Here is a 19,738-nt window from a genome sequence, read left to right on the forward strand (position 1 = left end):
CCATAGCAATTTATGCTCAAACAGTTTCCTGTAGTAATCTTGATTATCTTAGATATGGTGATTTTAGGCTAGCTAGCACTCTTGAATCTCAAATTAAAAAGCAAAAAGGTGCCTTAATGTGATGTGTGCTCCTTGTTTTTTTAATTTAAACTTCACAATGGTGGATTTCCTTATTTCATTACTTTGCAATTTCATATAATATTGACCAGAGGGCTCAAAAGCGTCAAAGTGGTATTTTAAAAGGATGCTTGTGAAGACTGAAATGGGCTTCTTTGGGAGGTTGCTAGATGTACTCAAATGAAGTCTCCACCATCACATGGGGTATTATAGAGAGGATTCAATCATCAGGTGGTGAGAATAGATCCGTTCCATCCCTGGGTCTCTGCAGATTGGGCATCATGCAGTATATTTCTTTAGGCAAGGCACAGAGGGACACCATTAAGGCATGTTTTTATGATGTCAGGAGGGCTTCCTATTCTCAGAAGCATCATGAATGCTTACTAATTTCTGCAACTTACTTCATAGAGAGAACCATCTTTATTATACATTTAGAAATATAGACTGTAGAGCAGCTAGCCCTGAGTATGAGCTTGTATTTAGACCTAGGAATAAATGAATCAGAGCATATGCTTCCTAAAGTAGGTTTAAAAGCAGGGAGAGAGAGAGATTGGTTCAAGATGACGGAGTAGAAGGACATGGGCTCACTCCCTCCTGCGAGATCACCGGGATCACAACTCACTGCTGAACAGTCATCAACAGGAAGACACTGGACTCACCAAAAAAGATAACCCACATCCAAAGACAAAGGAGACACCACAATGAGACGGTAGGAGGATCGCAATCAAAACAAAATCAAATCCCATAACTGCTGGGTGGGTGACTCACAGACTGGCGAACACTTATACCACAGAAGTCCACCCACTGGAGTGAAGGTTCTGAGCCCCACGTCAGGCTTCCCAACCTGGGGGTCTGGTGATGGTAGGAGGAATTCCCAGAGAATCAGACTTTGAAGGCTAGCAGGATTTGATTGCAAGACTTTGACGGGTCTCGGGGAAACAGAGACTCCACTCTTGGAGGGCACACACAAAGTAGTGTGTGCATCAGGACCCAGGGGGAGGAGCAGTGACCCCATTGGAGACTGAACCAGACCTACCTACCAGTATTGGAGGGCTCCTGCAGAGGCGGGGGTGGCTGTGTCTCACAGCGGGCACAAGGACACTGGCAACAGAAGTTCTGAGAAATAATCCTTAGTGTGAGCCCTCCCAGAGTCCACCATTAGCCCCACCAAAGGGCCTGTAGGCTCCAGTGCTGGCTCATCTAAGGCCAAACAACCAACAGGGAGGGAACTCAGCCCCACCCATCAGCAGACAAGCAGATTAAAGTTTTACTGAGCTCTACCCACCAGAACAACACCCAGTTCTACCCACAACCAGTCCTTCCCATCAGGAAGCTTGCACAAGCCTCTTGGATAGCCTCATCCACCAGAGGGCAGACAGCAGAAGCAAGAAGAACTACAATCCTGCAGCCTGTGGAATGAAAACCACATTCACAGAAAGATAGACAAGATGAAAAGGCAGAGGACTATGTACCAGATGAAAGAACAAGATAAAACCCCAGAAAAACAACTAAATGAAGTGGAGATAGGCAACCTTCCAGAAAAAGAATTCAGAATAATGATAGTGAAGATGATCCAGGACCTCGGAAAAAGAATGGAGGCAAAGATCAAGAAGATGCAAGAAATGTTTAACAAAGACCTAGAAGAATTAAAGAACAAACAAACAGATGAATAATACAATAACTGAAATGAAAAATACACTAGAAGGAATCACTAGCAGAATAACTGAGGCAGAAAAACGGATAAGTGACCTGGAAGGCATAAGGGTGGAATTCACTGCTGCGGAACAGAATGAAGAGAAAAGAATGAAAAAAAAATGAAGACAGCCTAAGAAGCCTCTGGGACAACATTAAACACACCAACATTCACATTACAGGGATCCCAGAAGGAAAAGAGAGAAAGAAAGCATCCGAGAAAATATTTGAAGAGATTATAGTCGAAAACTTCCCTAACATGGGAAAGGAAATAGCCACCCAAGTCCAGGAAGTGCAGAGAGCCCCATACAGGATAAACCCAAGGAGAAATACGCAAAGACACATAGTAATCAAATTGGCAAAAATTAAAGACAAAGAGAAATTATTGAAAGCAGCAAGGGAAAAACAACAAATAACATACAAGGGAACTCCCATAAGGTTAACAGCTGATTTCTCAGCAGTAACTCTACAAGCCAGAATGGAGTGCCATGATATATTTAAAGTGATGAAAGTGAAGAACCTACAACCAAGATTACTCTAACCTGCAAGGATCTCATTCAGATTCGACGGAGAAATCAAAAGCTTTACAGACAAGCAAAAGCTAAGAGAATTCAGCACCACCAAACCAGCTCTACAACAAATGCTAAAGGAACTTCTCTAAGTGGGAAACACAAGAGGAGAAAAGGACCTACAAAAACAAACCCAAAAACTTAAGAAAATGGTAATAGGAACATACGTATCAATAATTACCTTAAATGTGAATGAATTAAATGCTCCAACCAAAAGACACAGGCTCGCTGAATGGATACAAAAACAAGACTCAAATATATGCTGTTTACAAGAGACCCACTTGAGACCTAGGGACACATACAGACTGAAAATGAGGGGATGGAAAAAGATATTCCCTGAAAATGGAAATCAAAAGAAAGCTGGAGTAGCAATACTCATATCAGAAAAACTAGACTTTAAAATAAAGAAAGAGACAAGGAAGGATACTACGTAAAGATCAATGGATGAATCCAAGAAGAAGATATAACAATTATACATCTATGTGCACCCAACATAGGAGCACCACAATACATAAGGCAAATGCTAACAGCTATAAAAGAGGAAATCGACAGAAACACAGTAATAGTGGGGGACTTTATCACCTCACTTACACTGATGGACAGATCATCCAGACTGAAAATTAATAAGGAAACACAAGCTTTAAATGACACAATAGAACAGATAGATTTAATTGATATCTATAGGACATTCCATCCGAAAACAGCAAATTACACTTTCTTTTCAAGTGCTCATGGAACATTCTCCAGGATAGATCAAATCTTGAGTCACAAATCAAGCCTCAGTAAATTTAAGGAAATTAAAATCATATCAAGCGTCATTTCCGACCACAATGCTATATGATTAGAAATCAATTACAGGGAACACAAAGTAAAAAACACAAACACACGGAGGCTAAACAGTACGTTACTAAATAACCAAGAGATCACTGAAGAAATCAAAGAGGAAATAAAAAAATACCTAGAAACAAATGACAATGAAAACACGATGATCCAAAACCTGTGGGATGCAGCAAAAGCAGTTCTACGAGGGAAGTTTATAGCAATACAATCCTACCTCAAGAAACAAGAAAAATCTCAAAAAAATATAACCTTACACCAAAAGGAACTAGAGAAAGAAGAACAAATGAAACCCAAAGTTAGTAGAAGGAAAGAAATCAGAAAGATCAGAGCAGAAATAAATGAAATAGAAACAAAGAAAACAATAGAAAAGATCAATAAAACTAAAAACTGGTTCTTTGAGAAGATAAACAAAATTGATAAACCTTTAGCCGGACTCATCAAGAAAAAGAGGGAGAGGACTCAAATCAATAAAATTAGAAATGAAAAAGGAGAAGTTACAACAGACACTGCAGAGATACAAATCATCCTAACAGACTACTACAAACAACTCTATGCCAGTAAAATGCCAATTGTCCATTTCTGGAAGAAATGGACAAATTATTAGAAAGGTATAACCTTCCAAGACTGAACCAGGAAGAAATAGAAAATAGGAACAGACCAATCACAAGTTATGAAATTGAAACTGTTATTAAAAATCTTCCAACAAACAAAAGTCCAGGACCAGATGGCTTCACAGGTGAATTCTATCAGACATTTAGAGAAGAGCTAATAACCATCCTTCTCAAACTCTTACAAAAAATTGCAGAGGAAGGAGCACTCCCAAACTCATTCTACAAGGCTACCATCACCCTGATTCCAAAATCAGACAAAGATATTACAAAAAAAGAAAATTACAGACCAATATCACTGATGAATATAGATGCAAAAATCCTCAACAAAATACTAGCAAACAGAATCCAACAGCACATTAAAAGGGTCATACACCATGATCAAGTGGGATTTATCCTAGGGATGCAAGGATTCTTCAATATACCCAAATCAATCAGTGTGATACACCATATTAACAAATTGAAGAATGAAAAACATATGATCATCTCAGTAGATGCTGAAAAAGCTTTTGACAAAATTCAACACCCATTTATGATAAAAACTCTCCAGAAAGTGGGCATAGAGGGAACCTAGCTCAACATAATAAAGGCCATATACAGCAAACCCACAGCAAACTCTGAAAGTATTTCCTCTAAGATCAGGACCAAGATAAGGATGTCCACTCTCGCCACTAGTATTCAACATAGTTTTGGAAGTCCTGGTGACGGCAATCAGAGAAGAAACAGAAATAAAAGGAATACAAATTGGAAAAGAACTAAAACTGTCACTGATTGCCGATGACATGATACTATACATAGATAATCCTAAAGATGCCACCAGAAAGCTACTAGAGCTAATCAATGAATTTGGTAAAGTTGCAGGAGACAAAATTAATGCACAGAAATCTCTTGCATTCCTAAACATTAACAATGAAAGATCAGAAAGAGAAATTAAGGAAACAATCCCAGTCACCATTGCAACAAAAAGAATAAAATACCTAGGAATAAACCTACCTAAGGAGGTAACAGACCTGTGCTCAGAAAACTGTAAGACACTGTTGAAAGAAATCAAAATGATGCAAACAGATGGAGAGATATACCATATTCTTGGATTGGAAGAATCAATATTGTGAAAATGACTATTCTACCCAAAGTAATCTACAGATTCAATGCAATCCGTATCAAATTGCCAATGGCATTTTTTTTTGCAGAACCAGAACAAAAAATCTTAAAATGTGTATGGAGACACAAAAGACCCCGAATAGCCAAAGCAATTTTGAGGGTAAAAAATGGAGGTGGAGGAATCAGACTCCCTGACTTCAGACTATATTACAAAGCTATAGTAATCAAGACAGTATGATACTGGCACAAAAACAGAAATATAGATCAATGGAACAGGATAGAAAGCCCAGAGATAAACCCACGCACCTATGGTCAACTAATCTATGACAAAGGAGGCAAGGATATACATTGGAGAAAAGACAGTCTCTTCAATAAGTTGTGCTGGGAAAACTGGAAAGCCTCATATAAAAGAATGAAATTAGAACACTCCTTATCACCGTACACAAAAATAAACTCAAAATGGATTAAAGACCTAAATGTAAGACCAGACACTATAAAACTCTTAGAGGAAAACACAGGAAGAACACTCTTTGACATAAATCACAGCAAGATCTTTTTTGACCCACCTCCTAGAGTAATGGAAATAAAATAAAAAATAAACAAATGGGACCTAATGAAACTTCAAAGCTTCTGCACAGCAAAGGAAACTATAACCAAGATGAAAAGACAACCCTCAGAAGGGGAGGAAATATTTGCAAACAACTCAATGGACAAAGGATTAATCTCCAAAATATACAAGCAGCTCATACAGCTCAATATTAAAAAAAGAAAACAACCCAATTAAAAAATTGGCAGAAGACCTAAATAGACATCTCTCTAAAGAATACATACAGATGGCCAAGAGGCATATGCAAAGCTGCTCAACATCACTAATTATTAGAGAAGTGAAAATCAAAACTACAATGAGGTATCACCTCACACCAGTTAGAATGGGCCTCATCAGAAAGTCTACAAACAACAAATGCTGGAGAGGGTGTGGAGAAAAGGGAACCCTCTTGCACTGTTGGTGGGAATGTAAATTGATACACCATTATGGAGAACAGTATGGAGGTTCCTTAAAAAACTAAAAATAGAATTACCGTATGACCCAGCAATCCCACTACTGGGCATATACCCAGAGAAAACCATAATTTAAAAAGACACATGCACCCCAATGTTCATTGCAGCACTATTTAAAATAACCAGGTAATGGAAGCAGCCTAAATGCCCATCGACAGACAAATGGATAGGAAGATTTGGTACATATATACAATGGAACATTACTCCACCATAAAAAGGAACAAAATTGGGTCATTTGTAGAGACTGTCATACAGAGTGAAGTTAAGTCAGAAAGAGAAAAACAAATATTGTATATTAATGCATATGTGTGGAATCTAGAAAAATAGTACAGATGAACCAGTTTGCAAGGCAGAAATAGAGACACAGATGTAGAGAACAGACGTATGGACACTAAGGGTGGAAAGGTGGGGAGAGGTGCGGTGGTGATGGTGTGATGAATTGGGAGATTGAGACTGACATATATACACTAATATGTATAAAATACACAACTAATAAGAACCTGCCATATAAAAAAATAATTAAAATAAAATTAAAAAAAAAAAAAGCAGGGAGAAGGTAGAGGTAAATTCTGCATTCAGCCCTTAGCAATCTAATATGTGCCAGTCCTGGCTTGGAACTGGGGGTCCAGAAATGACTATCATATGATATGGAAACTCACATTTTAATATGAAACACAGAATAGTGGGCAAAGTGTGAATGGAGGGTTATGGGCACCCCAATAGCAACATGTGTAAAGAACACGAAGGAGGAGGGATTTGCCAGAGTTGAGGGATTGTTTCAGGGAAACCGGATGGAGCTACTGACTCCAAACTGAGTTTTAAATAATGAATAAGATTTTGGCAGTTGATGAGGGACTTTTCACATGAAGTGTGTGTGGAATTACAAGTTATTTGGGCATGCTTTGGGAAGTCCTAGGCTGAGGCCAAGTGAGCCAGGGAAAGGGAGTGGTGAAAGATGGTTTAGGATCCAGGCGTGAACCCCATTAAGGAGGACCTCCTATGTCTTTGAGGAAGTTTGAACTCACCCTAGGGATGAGGAGAAGCCACTGGAAAGATTTGATCACTGTAATCCCCTGAAAGAAGCTTTGCTTGCTATATGTGGTGCTGAGGTCTGGTCCTGGTGGGGATTAAGTCTTATCCATCTGAGTTCCATCAGCAATTGAAATGCAAAGCCAGTGACAGATAGTGCACATTAGATATGGCAGTGGGGAGGAGAGAGGAGCAATATAGGGGTTGGGGAGTGGGAGGTACAAACTACTGGGTGTAAGATAGGCTACAAGGATGTATTACACAACATAAGGATTATAGCCATTATTTTGTAATAACTTTAAATGGAGTGTAACCTTTAAAATTTGTATTAAAAAAGAAATATGGCCTGAGCAAGTACCTCTAACAGAATGTAGAGAGTTGGAGTATAACAAGGAAGCTAAGTGAGCTAGAGAAAAATGAGGAGGTGATGTGAAAAGAAGGGGAAAAGGAGACCATAACCTTGTGAAAATAAAGCTCTTGAGTGTACCAAAAGGTGTTATGGTACGGTTGCAGGATATTTATCTGATTATGATTAGAGAATATATTTCTGCAGTGTTGTTATTAGCATGTGGTTAGTTAAAAAATTTTTTTTAAATTGGGGTATAGTTGTTTTACAATGTTGTGTTAGTTTCTACTGTACAGCCAAGTGGAGTTCCCTGTGCTATACAGCAGGTTCTCATTAGTTATCTATTTTATACATATTACTTAGTGTATATCTGTTAATCCCAATATCCCAATTCATCCCACCCCACCTTTCCCACCTTGGTGTCCATATGTTTGTTCTCTATGTCTGTTTCTCTATTTTGACTTGCAAACAGGTTCATCTGTACCATTTTTCTAGATTTCACATATACGCATTAATATACGATATTTGTTTTTCTCTTTCTGACTTACTTCACTCTGTATGACAGTCTCTAAGTCCATCCACATCTTTACAAACAACCCAATTTTGTTCCCTTTTATGGCTGAGTAATATCCCATTGTATATATGTACCACATCTTCTTCATCCATTCATCTGTCGATGGGCATTTAGGTTGCTTCCATGACCTGGCTTTTGTAAATAGTGCTGCAATGAACATTGGGGTGCATGTGTCTTTTTGAATTATGGTTTTCTCTGGGTATATGCCCAGTAGTGGGATTGCTGGGTCATATGGTAATTCTACTTTTAGTTTTTTAAGGAGCCTCCATACTGTTCTCCATAGCGGCTGTATCAATTTACATTCCCACCAACAGTGCAAGAGGGTTCCCTTTTGTCCACACCCACTCGAACATTTGTTGTTTGTAGATTTTTTTTTTAACATCAGCCTATTCAGATCACCTACTTCTTCCTGCGTGAGTTTTGGCACATTGCATCTGTCAAAGAATTGATCCATTTAATCTGGGTTATCAAATTTGTAGGCATTGTTTATAGTATTCTTTTATTACAATGTTAATATCTGTGGAATCTGTGTTGATGTCTCCTCTTTCATTTCTTTTTTTTTCTTTTTTTTGTAGATTTTTTGATGATGGCCATGCTGACTGGTGTGAGGTGATACCTCATTGTAGTTTTGATTTGCATTTCTCTAATGATTAGTGATGTTGAGCAGCTTTTCATGTTCCACTTGGCCATCTGTATGTCTTCTTTGGAGAAATGTCTATTTAGGTCTTCCACCCATTTTTGTATTGGGTTATTTGTTTTTTTAATATTGAGCTGCATGAGCTGTTTATATATTTTGGAGGTTAATCTTTTGTCCGTTGATTCGTTTGCAAATATTTTCTCCTATTCTGAGTGTTGTCTTTTCGTCTTGTTTATGGTTTCCTTTGCTGTGCAAAAGCTTTGAACTTTCATTAGGTCCCATTTGTTTATTTTTGTTTTTATTTCCATTACTCTAGGAGGTGGATCAAAAAAGATCTTGCTGTGATTTATGTCAAAGAGTGTTCTTCCTATGTTTTCCTCTAAGAGTTTTATAGTGTCTGGCCTTACATTTAGGTCTTTAATCCATTTTGAGTTTATTTTTGTGTATGGTGTTAGGGAGTGTTCTAATTTCATTCTTTTACATGTAGCTGTCCAGTTTTCCCAGCACCACTTATTGAAGAGACTGTCTTTTCTCCATTGTATATCCTTGCCTCCTTTGTCATAGATTAGTTGACCATAGGTGCTTGGATTTATCTCTGGGCTTTCAATCCTGTTCCACTGATCTATATTTCTGTAGTTTAACAATTTTTAGCAGCATTAAATTATTAGGGATCATTCTGTACTTTATCATTATCAGTAATATTACTTTTTCATGGGAAATGAAATGTATTTATTTAAGCTTGGTGTTTTACAAATTTCTTTGGTTTGATTGTATTTTAAGTGCTAGGGCCAAATATTTAGTCTTTCAACTAAAATGTGATTAAACAGCTTAAAATGTCTGTTTTCAGGCACATTTAGATTATGTCAGCAATCACCTCCTCGGGAATCATATGCTCAGGAGCTCTTATCAAGATAGAAATACTGGAGGGAGATGCAAGAGGGAAGAGATATGGGGACATATGTATATGTATAACTGATTCACTTTGTTATAAAGCAGAAACTAACACACCATTGTAAAGCAATTATACTCCAATAAAGATGTTAAAAAAAAAAAGATAGAAATACTGGAAAATAAGCCCTGATCAGAGGCACCAATGTCTGTCACACATTCTTCATTCAATCATTTCATATTTTTAAAAAATATCTAATGAAATAATTTAACCATTCATTGTTCAGAGATTAAAAGTTCACAGATATTTAATTAATGACTCAGAGATGACAGTGTTACTTATATCTTAAGCAGTGGTTCTCAGGTTTTTTTCTGTTCCTAATAACTGGAAGGCTGTCAGAGTAGTAGCTGTCAGATTGCCGTTGGTAGTGCCTGTCTCTGGGGGGAAAGGGTGGTTGGGTGAGACATCTCCAGGGATCAGTATGGTTTAGGAAAGGCCCTCTGATAGGCTCAATAATGATCCCTAAATATATCCAGGTCTTAATTCCTGGAAACCGTGAATGTTATCTTACATGGCAAAAGGGACTTTGCAGATATGATTAAATTAAGGATCTTGAAATAGGGAGATTATCTAGGATGACCTAGATGGCTCTAAATGCCATCACAAGTGCCATTATAGGAGGGAGGCAGAGGAGATAAGACCACAGAAGGGGAAAAGGCAGAGTGACCATGGAGGCAGAGACTGAAGTGATGCAGCTTCTAGGCAGGGAATGCTGACAGTCAGCAGAAGCTGGGAGGGGCAAGGAGCAGATACTCCTCTGGCTCCTGAAGAAACAATCAGCTCTTCTACCACCTGATTTTAGCTTTGTAAGACTGTGTTTGGACTCCTGGCATCCAGAACTGTAAGAAAATAAATTTCTGTTGTTTTAAACCACTAAGTTGGTGGTAATTTGTTATAGCTGCATTAAGAAACTAATAGATTTCCTAAATGATTCTGATAATTGCCAGGGTTGAGAATCACTGCTCAGGGCTCTTGATTTGAGGAATTCACATGTAATATGTTTCTAGATCAACTCATTACAAAAACTGTTTATGAAGTACAAGAGATTGTAAGATGGGAGATGGTTCCACAACAAGAGGTTTTAAGATGGTAGATGGTTCCACGGCAATTAAAACCAATGTGCATTCTTTAAAATTAGAATTACCATTCTGTTTTGTTTTGGGTAACTGTAAAGTAAATATGCAATGCTTTATATACTGAGTAGAATTTACTCACTGTTTCAGAGTGACCAGGGATTTGTTGAAGAGACAGGTTTCTAATTTTCAGAAGTATCCAAGGTATATATGTTATTAAAACCTATTGACAGCAAAGCTCCATGGTCAGCTTTCTCAGGGTGCTTGTTATTTGCTGTAAGAGGCCAGAACAATCCCATTCATATTCAGATACATATCACTACTTCAAGATTATGACAGACGAAGACAAATACCGTATGTTTTCACTTATATGTGCAACCTAAAAACAAAGGAACAACTATAGCAAAACAGAAACAGACATAGATACAGAGAACAAACTAGTCGTTGCCAGAGGGGAGAGCGGGGGTGATGTGTGAAATAGGGGAAGGGGATTAAGAGGTTCAAACTACAAGTTATAAAATAAATTATTCATGGGGATGTAATGTACAGCACAGATAAAATAGTCTATAATATTGTTATAAGTGTGTATGGTATAAAAATATTGAATCACTGTGCTGTACACCTGAAACTAATATACTACTGTAAGTCAATTATACTTCAAAAAATTATAATAGTTCCTAGACCTACTATTATATTTCATAATTTAATGAATTAATAAAGCACATAGTATTTCTGTATCACAGATTTGGTTTCTTGTTTTTAAAAATAGATTTTTACAGTTATATTTCAATACAATTGGATTCCTTTTAATCCTGTGTATTTTAATTTAGCTTATTTATTCTCGGAAGAGGTTCATAGGTTCACCAGATTGCCAAAGAGGGACATAGAATAAAAAAGGTTAGAGAAAACCCCCTGCAATAGAATATCTGGCCACCAACGATGCTTTTAATATGAGACTATTTTAAAATTTTCAATCTTTCAGTTCATTTTAATGAGTATTTTCAAGGATAAAGGAGAGAGATGATATCATTTAAAATGTTGCAGAATTGTGTCCTCTGTGTACCTAGGTTTTCCATGACAAATAGGATCTAAACCAATGATATTTGGAGAACTTTATCTGGTGATAATAATAATAATAATAATAATAATAATAATAATAATAACAGAACCCTTATGCAAAGCTGGAATTTTAGGTGGTACCATTAGTGAATTACAGAGTATGTTGAGTTTGCAAAGTATTCCATAAGGGGGAAAGTTTTCATTTTTGCGTGAAGTTATTTCTCACCATCTGTTTACGAGTCTGTATCCTGCTCATTGAGTATCCTCACATCCATCCTTTACAACCGCTTTTCTATAACAAACATCAGCAGCATCCTTCCTTTTCCCTTAAATTAAAAAAGGGGGTAGGAGAGGTTAAAAAAATCATGTACTGAATCATGAGTGAGATATCAGAAAATACAACTCTTTTCATCATTGTTAGCTTAGAATGTATGTTGAGTTTATGGCAGATCTGTTTTACTATCAGGATGGCAGAACTGACAGTCCTATAGTTGCATCATTTGGAGTAACCAGACATTCTCCAGAATTACAGATGTAAGGCTAATGAGGTGGCAAACAAAGGCTTTCTGGAGTGTTGTCAATTAGAGTGTGTTATCCAGCTGCAAATAAATATCTGAATATCTACCTTGGCCAAAGTTCTCCATCCGCAAGGGAAAATTGCAAGCTCATTTTTCCTTAGTGCATTTAAGACGTTACAGAAAGATCTCATAAATCTTAATTTTAAAAAAAACATTTAAAAAAGTTATCTTTTTAAAGCCCAATTTGCTTATAAGTAAGTTGAGCTTTCGTGATGAGGATATATCTCACTGGAGCTCTATGGAGTCATTTTCTTAGCCAGCAACAGCTGTGCTGTTCTTTCTAAATAGTAATAACGCTTCTACATTGCACTTGTTTTTTATTGTTGAGGAGGGCTCTTGATGCCTTTATTGAGTTACTTTGAGAGCAGCCTGATTTTTTTTTTAGAATGCACAATAAAACAGAAGTAATTTAAATTTTTAATATGCCTTCCTTGCACCATTAATTAAAATGATTTATGTTTGGTTGCCTCGTTGAAATAGTGTGATGTTAGTACTTATTGCTTCCATGGTGATGTTTTCCAACAGAGCATCATTTACAAAACACGGTATCAAACCCTTCCTGGTCTTAGTTTATTTGCTTTGACAGCAGCACCTTTACTTAACTCCGGGAGTATATACTCTCACACTTTTCTTCCTAGTCCTCATTTGGCCTTTAAAATTGTATTTATTGTCCAGACTTCCAAGTAGCTATTTATTTGTTCAAAGCAGACTCTTTGAACATTGATGAGTCTGTCAAGGAGGAAAGGAAAGGGAGGTGAGAGAACCTCGACTATATCTTGGTCTGGATGTTGAAAGCACCTAACTTTGCGGGATTCAGAAAAGGGCTTCCCAAATACTTATGTCAGAGAACTTTGTATTCATGAGAGGAAAGTCGCTACACTTGTTCTCTGATTTTATCAAAAAGAAAGGGAAGAATGAAAGGAAATCCCACATGTATTTTAAACAAGTTTTTGTAAACACTAAGAATGATTTGTCTAAGTCTGTGGGCTCTTAGGCACTTAGATGACATTGCTGATAAATTGGGCATTTGTTTCTGTCACTGGCAAGAATTGGTTCTGAAATACTACTTGATCTACAGTCGTTATACAGTATCTTTTTTTTTTTTAATCCAAGGCAGTTCACTGTTGACAGTTCTTTTCACTCTTTTCTGAATATTGGAACATATGATTGCATCAAGCTGGCTGCAGGCTCCTGTACTGACATTTTCTAGCTCAAAGAATGCCCACATCACTCGAACATTTGAAAAGTGTTAATGAGCAGATCAAAAGGACTGTTGCCTGAAGCAGCTAACTTTTTTTTTCTTTAAGAAATCGGCTCTCCTCCAAACTGAAATCTTCATTCTAACAGCTAAGTAGATGAGATGTAATCCTCCCTGATGATGATAATAACAAATGAAAAAAAAAACTTGGAGAAGAATCAAAGTCTGCATATGGTTCACAAAGTGGTGAAAGTGTTTTCCAAAATCTTCAATACCGAGCTGAAGGATGCTAAGTGGAAAAAATCCTGGCAACTAGGCAATATTATGCCTTTTAAAATCTGCAAATTCTCATAAAATATGGTGCTTATGAATACATCCTTTTCAAAGATGAATGTATTCTTGCACTATTTAATACAAGAATGGGATTCTCATGACTGTTATTTTTAATGTATTTGGACCAACAGTCAGGTTTCCTTTTCTCCTGCACTAATTTTACTGAAATGTAGAAATATCAGTGGACACAGACTTTTGCCATTTTTGGCTTTGGGGCTGAATGGCTTCAGATTATTTTCACTCTCCTTTGTTACTTATGAAGCTGTGTGGTAGACTGGAGAGAGGGAGCATTTTGAAACATCACACACACACAAAAAACTTATTTCCTCTTCCAACATTTCTAGGGCAATGATGGTGGGCATATGAATGAATATGTTATATCCTTATAAAATGGGGAAGATAACATCTATCTCACACAGTTACCATAAATATTGATCTATATCTGTCTATATCCATCTATCCATCTATCTATCTATCCATCCATCCATCTATCTAACCATCCATCCATGCATGCATCCCAGCAAGTAATAAACTCTCAACACATCTTAAGCCTTTTCTCCTGCACCCTTTCCCTTTGCAATCCAATCCTTATTTTAAAAGGATGTCATGTGGCAGAGGAAGTTGAACCCAGAGTTTCAAGGAAGATGGACCAGTTTAAATACTAATTCTAATGTTTTCTCTTTGTGTATCCTTGGACAAGTTACTGAATTCAGGCCTCCCTCTCCTTGTATTTAAAATAAGCATAGTAACTGCATAGGATTACTATGAAAATGAGAAAAATATAAGAGTGCGTGGCATATGGCAGCACCAATAAATGTCATTATTGTTAATAGTATTAATAGCACACAGATGAGCCTTTGCTCTGCTTCAGTTTCTGAAAGTGCTGTTATTTGTTGTTGTGGTGGTGGTATCTCTTAATCTACTAGGTCAAAATTTGATTTATGTAGAGTATTAAGGGTTTTGTTTTCATTGTTAACAATGTAGAAAATATACTTGCCAGGATTTCAAAATTGATTTAAATTTATAATAAGCAATGCATTTAGTCATACATAAGATTAATTACACATTATTGGAAAAACAAACCCTAAAGTTCTTTTCTGGAATAAGGTGAAGACAAATGTATGTAGACATATGGCCTACTTAATTATGTAAAGGCATGGAAGAAAAAGACTTGGTGGAAATATTGTGATATGTATTTTGTTTTATCATTCTCTTAGAATTTTCATTTTGGAAAGGACCTACAGTGAATCAAATTTATTTCCCAAATGAAGAAACTTAGCATGGTCTTATATTTTCCCGTCTGTCTTTGAGTTCATTAGCTCTCTGACTTTACTGGTTGAAAGAGAAATTTGATACTTCATTTTCTTTGGAACTAGCAATATTTTAGTTTCATGGAAATCTTTCTCTATTGGTTATCATTTATATCTTTTTTTTTCCCCCTCCGTATTTTTCTTATAAATTTAGAGGTTGGCTATGAGCCTTTGCAAACATTCTCAGCTAGTTTCTTCAGCTCACTTTCAATCATATTTTTAGTATCTGTTGTTTGCAGAGCACTTTATTAAGTGCTGTGATATTTTCAAAGAGGGAGAAATGATATTGCCCCTAAGAAATCTACAGTTTTGAGGGGTAATTGAAAAATTCCAAAATAAATATATAAACCCAAACTGATGAAGCATGAATTGTTCAACTGTGCAGCACATATATTGTTAGAAGTTTTAAAGCTTCTAGGTAAAGCAATAAAAAGTTGGTAGACTACTCTGTAATGACTGGATGGGAATTAATATGGAAATGGTCATGTTTTGGGGGGTAGCAAAGGGATCTTCAGTCAGCCTGGAGTTAGATGTACACGTGCAGGGATGTTTATACATAGGGTGTTAGGGTCGAACTATACCGTGCTGAGGCATTTGAACAATGACAGTTCAAGAGGTGGCTCATGTAGATGTACTGAAAAAGGAGTTTGCATTTTCCAGGTTGTGGCTTATGATAACAGATAAAGAGTCTCTGATAAAGAAGGCAAAGATGCCTCTCATTATCGTGCTGCGAGTTTGTCACCAGTGGTCATATGAGGATTTTAAATTGAGACTCAGTTTACCCATATTAATGCTAAAACTTGATGCTATGCAGGATAATCAGCATGATAAATATGACATGAAAAAGGCAGTGTTATGGAGGGGGATGTTCAGTAATTCTTAGGAGATATAACATAGAACAGGGTTGGGGATACTGTTTAAGTCCTCAGAAGTTTATATATCAGTACAAGATGTACACGTAATAAGCAGAGTAAATTTGAAATCCTCACAAGGAAATGAAAATGAGTTCGGGTACATTATACTCAGACTTAGTGGAATGAAGGATGTACCTTGGGCTTTTTCTAGTGAGAGAACTCTGGAGAGCACTTTATGGTAGTTTGCAAAACTGAGTGGTAAGCTTCTTCCCAAAATTCGGTAATTCCTCGAGTTCAGTTGTGGCCACTGGAACCTTTGATCCATTTTGACTAGAGAAACGATCAGTTGAACTTCTGTTAGAAGAATAGTGACCTGGCTACATAGGTTAGAATGAAGGATGAGTTAGAGATAGAGGAACGAGCTAGAGGTCTAATTTAGCTACAAATAAAACATGTAGACAAAAAAAAACAAAAAAACATGTAGACATGGATGCCAAAATAAAGCTATGGTAATTATAGACTATCAATCAATGTTATCAATATGTTATTAGTTAAAATGCATAGAATCAAAGTGAGGATTGCTGGGGTGCATCTGTTTTGCCTGAGCACCACACATTTAATTATAATGGATCAGCCACACTTAAAATGCTATTTATCAGTTCTGGAAACCACACTTTGAGATATTGTTCAAATGAATACATACTGAAGAAACTGACCAAGATGACCCAATAACTCAGACCGTTATGCAAAAAATGGTTGTGATGTTTAGCTTCCAGATATGTAAGTTCAATAGATATATGGTTATTATCCAAGTATTCAAAAATAGGAACTGCTCTTTTCTGGAATTAAAAATAGTTGTGTGTATGCATGTGTTTCCACACTCTAGGATCAGGACTAAAGGGTGGAAACTACGGAGAAGGAGGCTTTGGCTTCTTTTGGGGGAAAATTTTTCAAATGATGTGAGTTCCTTGCCAAAGGAATAAATTGCTTTGTGAAGTTGTGAATTACTCTTTATTGCAGGAATTCAAACATAGTTGGACAACAGCTAGCTGGGAATTTTTCAGAATAATGAAATTTTGGTTGGATGTGTATTGGAGAAGTTGAAAAATATTGTACTAGATATTTTTAAGGTCCAGAGATCTTGAGTTCATGATTTTAGGTAGTGATAGTAGGAATGGAATGCAAAGAATCCTTCCTTCTTCCCGTGATCTTCCTTCCTTCCTCCTCCTCTCCCTTTATCCCTTCCTCTATCTTTTTTTTCTCTTTCCCACTTTCTTCCTTTTTCTCTCTTCCTAACTTCCCTTCTTTCCTTCCTTTGTGCTAGACACTCTACTAAGTACTGGGAATACAGTGAGGAACAAAGCAGACATAAAATCCATCCTCTTAGAAGTTACAGTGTTTTGGAATTAGATAAAATTATCAATTGTGACCAATGCTAGGGGAGAACAAATAGGCATCTGTACATATTAAGGTAATCTGATCTGCTTTGAGAGGATTGGGGGAATTCATGGTGGGGGGGAAGAAAAGAGGAAAAGATAGAAGAGGGAACGGGAGGGAGAGAGAGAGAAGAATATTTCAAAGAATCTTTTGAACATGGTAAATGATTTGGTGAAGTCATTTAGAAGTGAGAATAAATTATAGATTATGAGAAAATTTTAAGGCTGCAACTTTAAGGAAAGAGTGATTTACTTGAAAGAAACAAGGAAGATAGGAAGAAGAGTTGGCTCTTAAATGAAGCTTATTAGGTTGGTTTTGACCTTGTTGACTGTGAAATATTGATAGATCTGATTTTCATTGATTGATTTTGGACGTGCAGGTTGATAATATGAGTGCTTCCTTTTATAAAGGAAATGCACCTGTAGCTTGATAACCTTTATTTTATTTTACCATAGTATTATTTTAAATCTTTATCCTCTCCTGACATTTGTTTCTGGGCTAAATGTAAAACTTCACAGATTTCTATCCTTCAATATCAGTAAAAAGAACTGGGATTTTATGTTTATTGATAAGACAAAATTGAATTAAACAGAAGGGTTAAATAGAAGTAACAGCATTTCTTGTAGCATTCAAAAGTTTGAATGCTACAATGAGTTAGTTCAAGATTCATTCAGATTAAATTACTGTCCAGTTATATCTATGTAATTGTAGTTACTGTTTGCATTTTTTTCCTGAGATTTAGATCTAAACTAAAATTTGATGATGAAAGTAATGTATATGAAGAAAATTATGAGTCAATTCTCTAAACATTATCAGTAACAACAAAAAAAACTTTCATTATGGAAAATTTCAAACATATACAAAGAGACAAAGTGAAATAATGAATCTCCCATGTCTACTTAGTTTCAATGATTCTCAATTTATAGCTGAATTTATTTCATATATAACCTCTTTACTTCCCCACCCCAAATTATTTTGATGAAATATCAGAATTATATCATTTAATCTAGAAATGTTTCAGTATATATCTTTAAAATATATGCAGTCTTTAAAAAACATATTCATGATAATAGGAATATACCTGAACAGTAGTAATAATTCTTTGATGATATTCATTTTCAGAGCTACTATTGTTTTAAAATTTTAAAAATTTAATAACATAATTGAAACATTTGACCTTAGATGAAGTGAAGCAGTTATATTTTCAAACAGTTTTTCTTCTTAGTATAGAGACTTGGATGTGTACTTGAATTATCAGACACTACTGGCACTTGGTCAGTAATTTTCTATCATGATGGTATGAAAGTCCAGATACCCCAATACCAGTAAAGGTCATTTAAATTTGATCTCAGTCTGTATTCCTCTCACATAAAGAATTAACCACATCAAATTTCATGAAATAATATATTGAGTAATGATTCACAGGAAAGGACTCTTGGCTAAGAGGTTGATTTGTTTCTAGGTTAAAAGGTGGGGAAAGAGAGTATGTTAATTTCTCTATTATCGCATCCAAAGCAAGCTAACTTTGTATTGTCAATTTGTGAAAAAGTCAGTGAATCAAAGCAGGAAGACTTAGTAAATTCCTACTCCATTTGAGGGGACATACTGTAACCCAGTGAAAAATGTTTGCATTAGAAGAGCCACTTAGTGAAAGGTATTTGACAATTTTTGCTCTTGTTATTTACCTGAAAACTGAAGCTATATCTATATCATAAAGATAAAATGAATGAATGTGCTAGTTAGCTAGCTAGTTAGTCAAAAAAAACCTAGTAGTTGCTAGTTAGTCCAAAGCTAGTTACAAACAAGCCCAGGTTCAAAATGGGGGCATATGTTTTGGGAGGCTAGGTTCATCTGAGACATCTTTGGTGCCACAACAGTATTTTACTAATCTAATTATTTTTATACATCCTTTCTGTCTCCTCCCTGTGACACTGAAGTTTCTGCATTTGATTGTTTTTTTGGTTTTGTTTTTTTTTTTGGTACAGGTTATCAAGGATCCTCCTCCACCACCACCCTCTGCACCAAAAGAGGTAAATGAGTGCCTAATAAGTGATGTGGGTGTATTTAGATATTATCCCTAATTTGATCAATTACATTGTTATTAGATAACTGTGATACCTATGTATTGACTTTTGAAATTATGAAAATCAGTTATATTTTGTCTTCTCATGATTTCTTTCATGTGCTAGAGGAACGGGACCTTCACACGTTGATAAACATAGACTAGCCATCAGGATCAATAGTACATAGAGATTTAATTTACTTTTTATAGCAATATATCAATAGTTCTGCTGTCACTTGTCTTATTTACAAAAAGTTGGAAGATCCAAGCTGGCAGTTTAAGGATATTATTACTTTCTTCAAAATGATTATTA

At 36.2% G+C, this 19,738-nt stretch overlaps 1 protein-coding gene across 1 annotated transcript in view; it reads left to right on the forward strand.

The window, feature by feature from the left end:
• Positions 1-19,738, forward strand: part of ANTXR2 (ANTXR cell adhesion molecule 2) — a 161,081-nt gene that overhangs the window by 71,860 nt on the left and 69,483 nt on the right. The window contains exon 13 of the mRNA XM_059922783.1: positions 19,349-19,393. Within this exon, the coding sequence (XP_059778766.1) occupies positions 19,349-19,393 (45 nt within the window). The remainder of the gene's footprint in view (positions 1-19,348; positions 19,394-19,738) is intronic.

Source organism: Balaenoptera ricei, chromosome 5 (assembly GCF_028023285.1).
Source record: "Balaenoptera ricei isolate mBalRic1 chromosome 5, mBalRic1.hap2, whole genome shotgun sequence".
Taxonomy (NCBI): domain Eukaryota; kingdom Metazoa; phylum Chordata; class Mammalia; order Artiodactyla; family Balaenopteridae; genus Balaenoptera; species Balaenoptera ricei.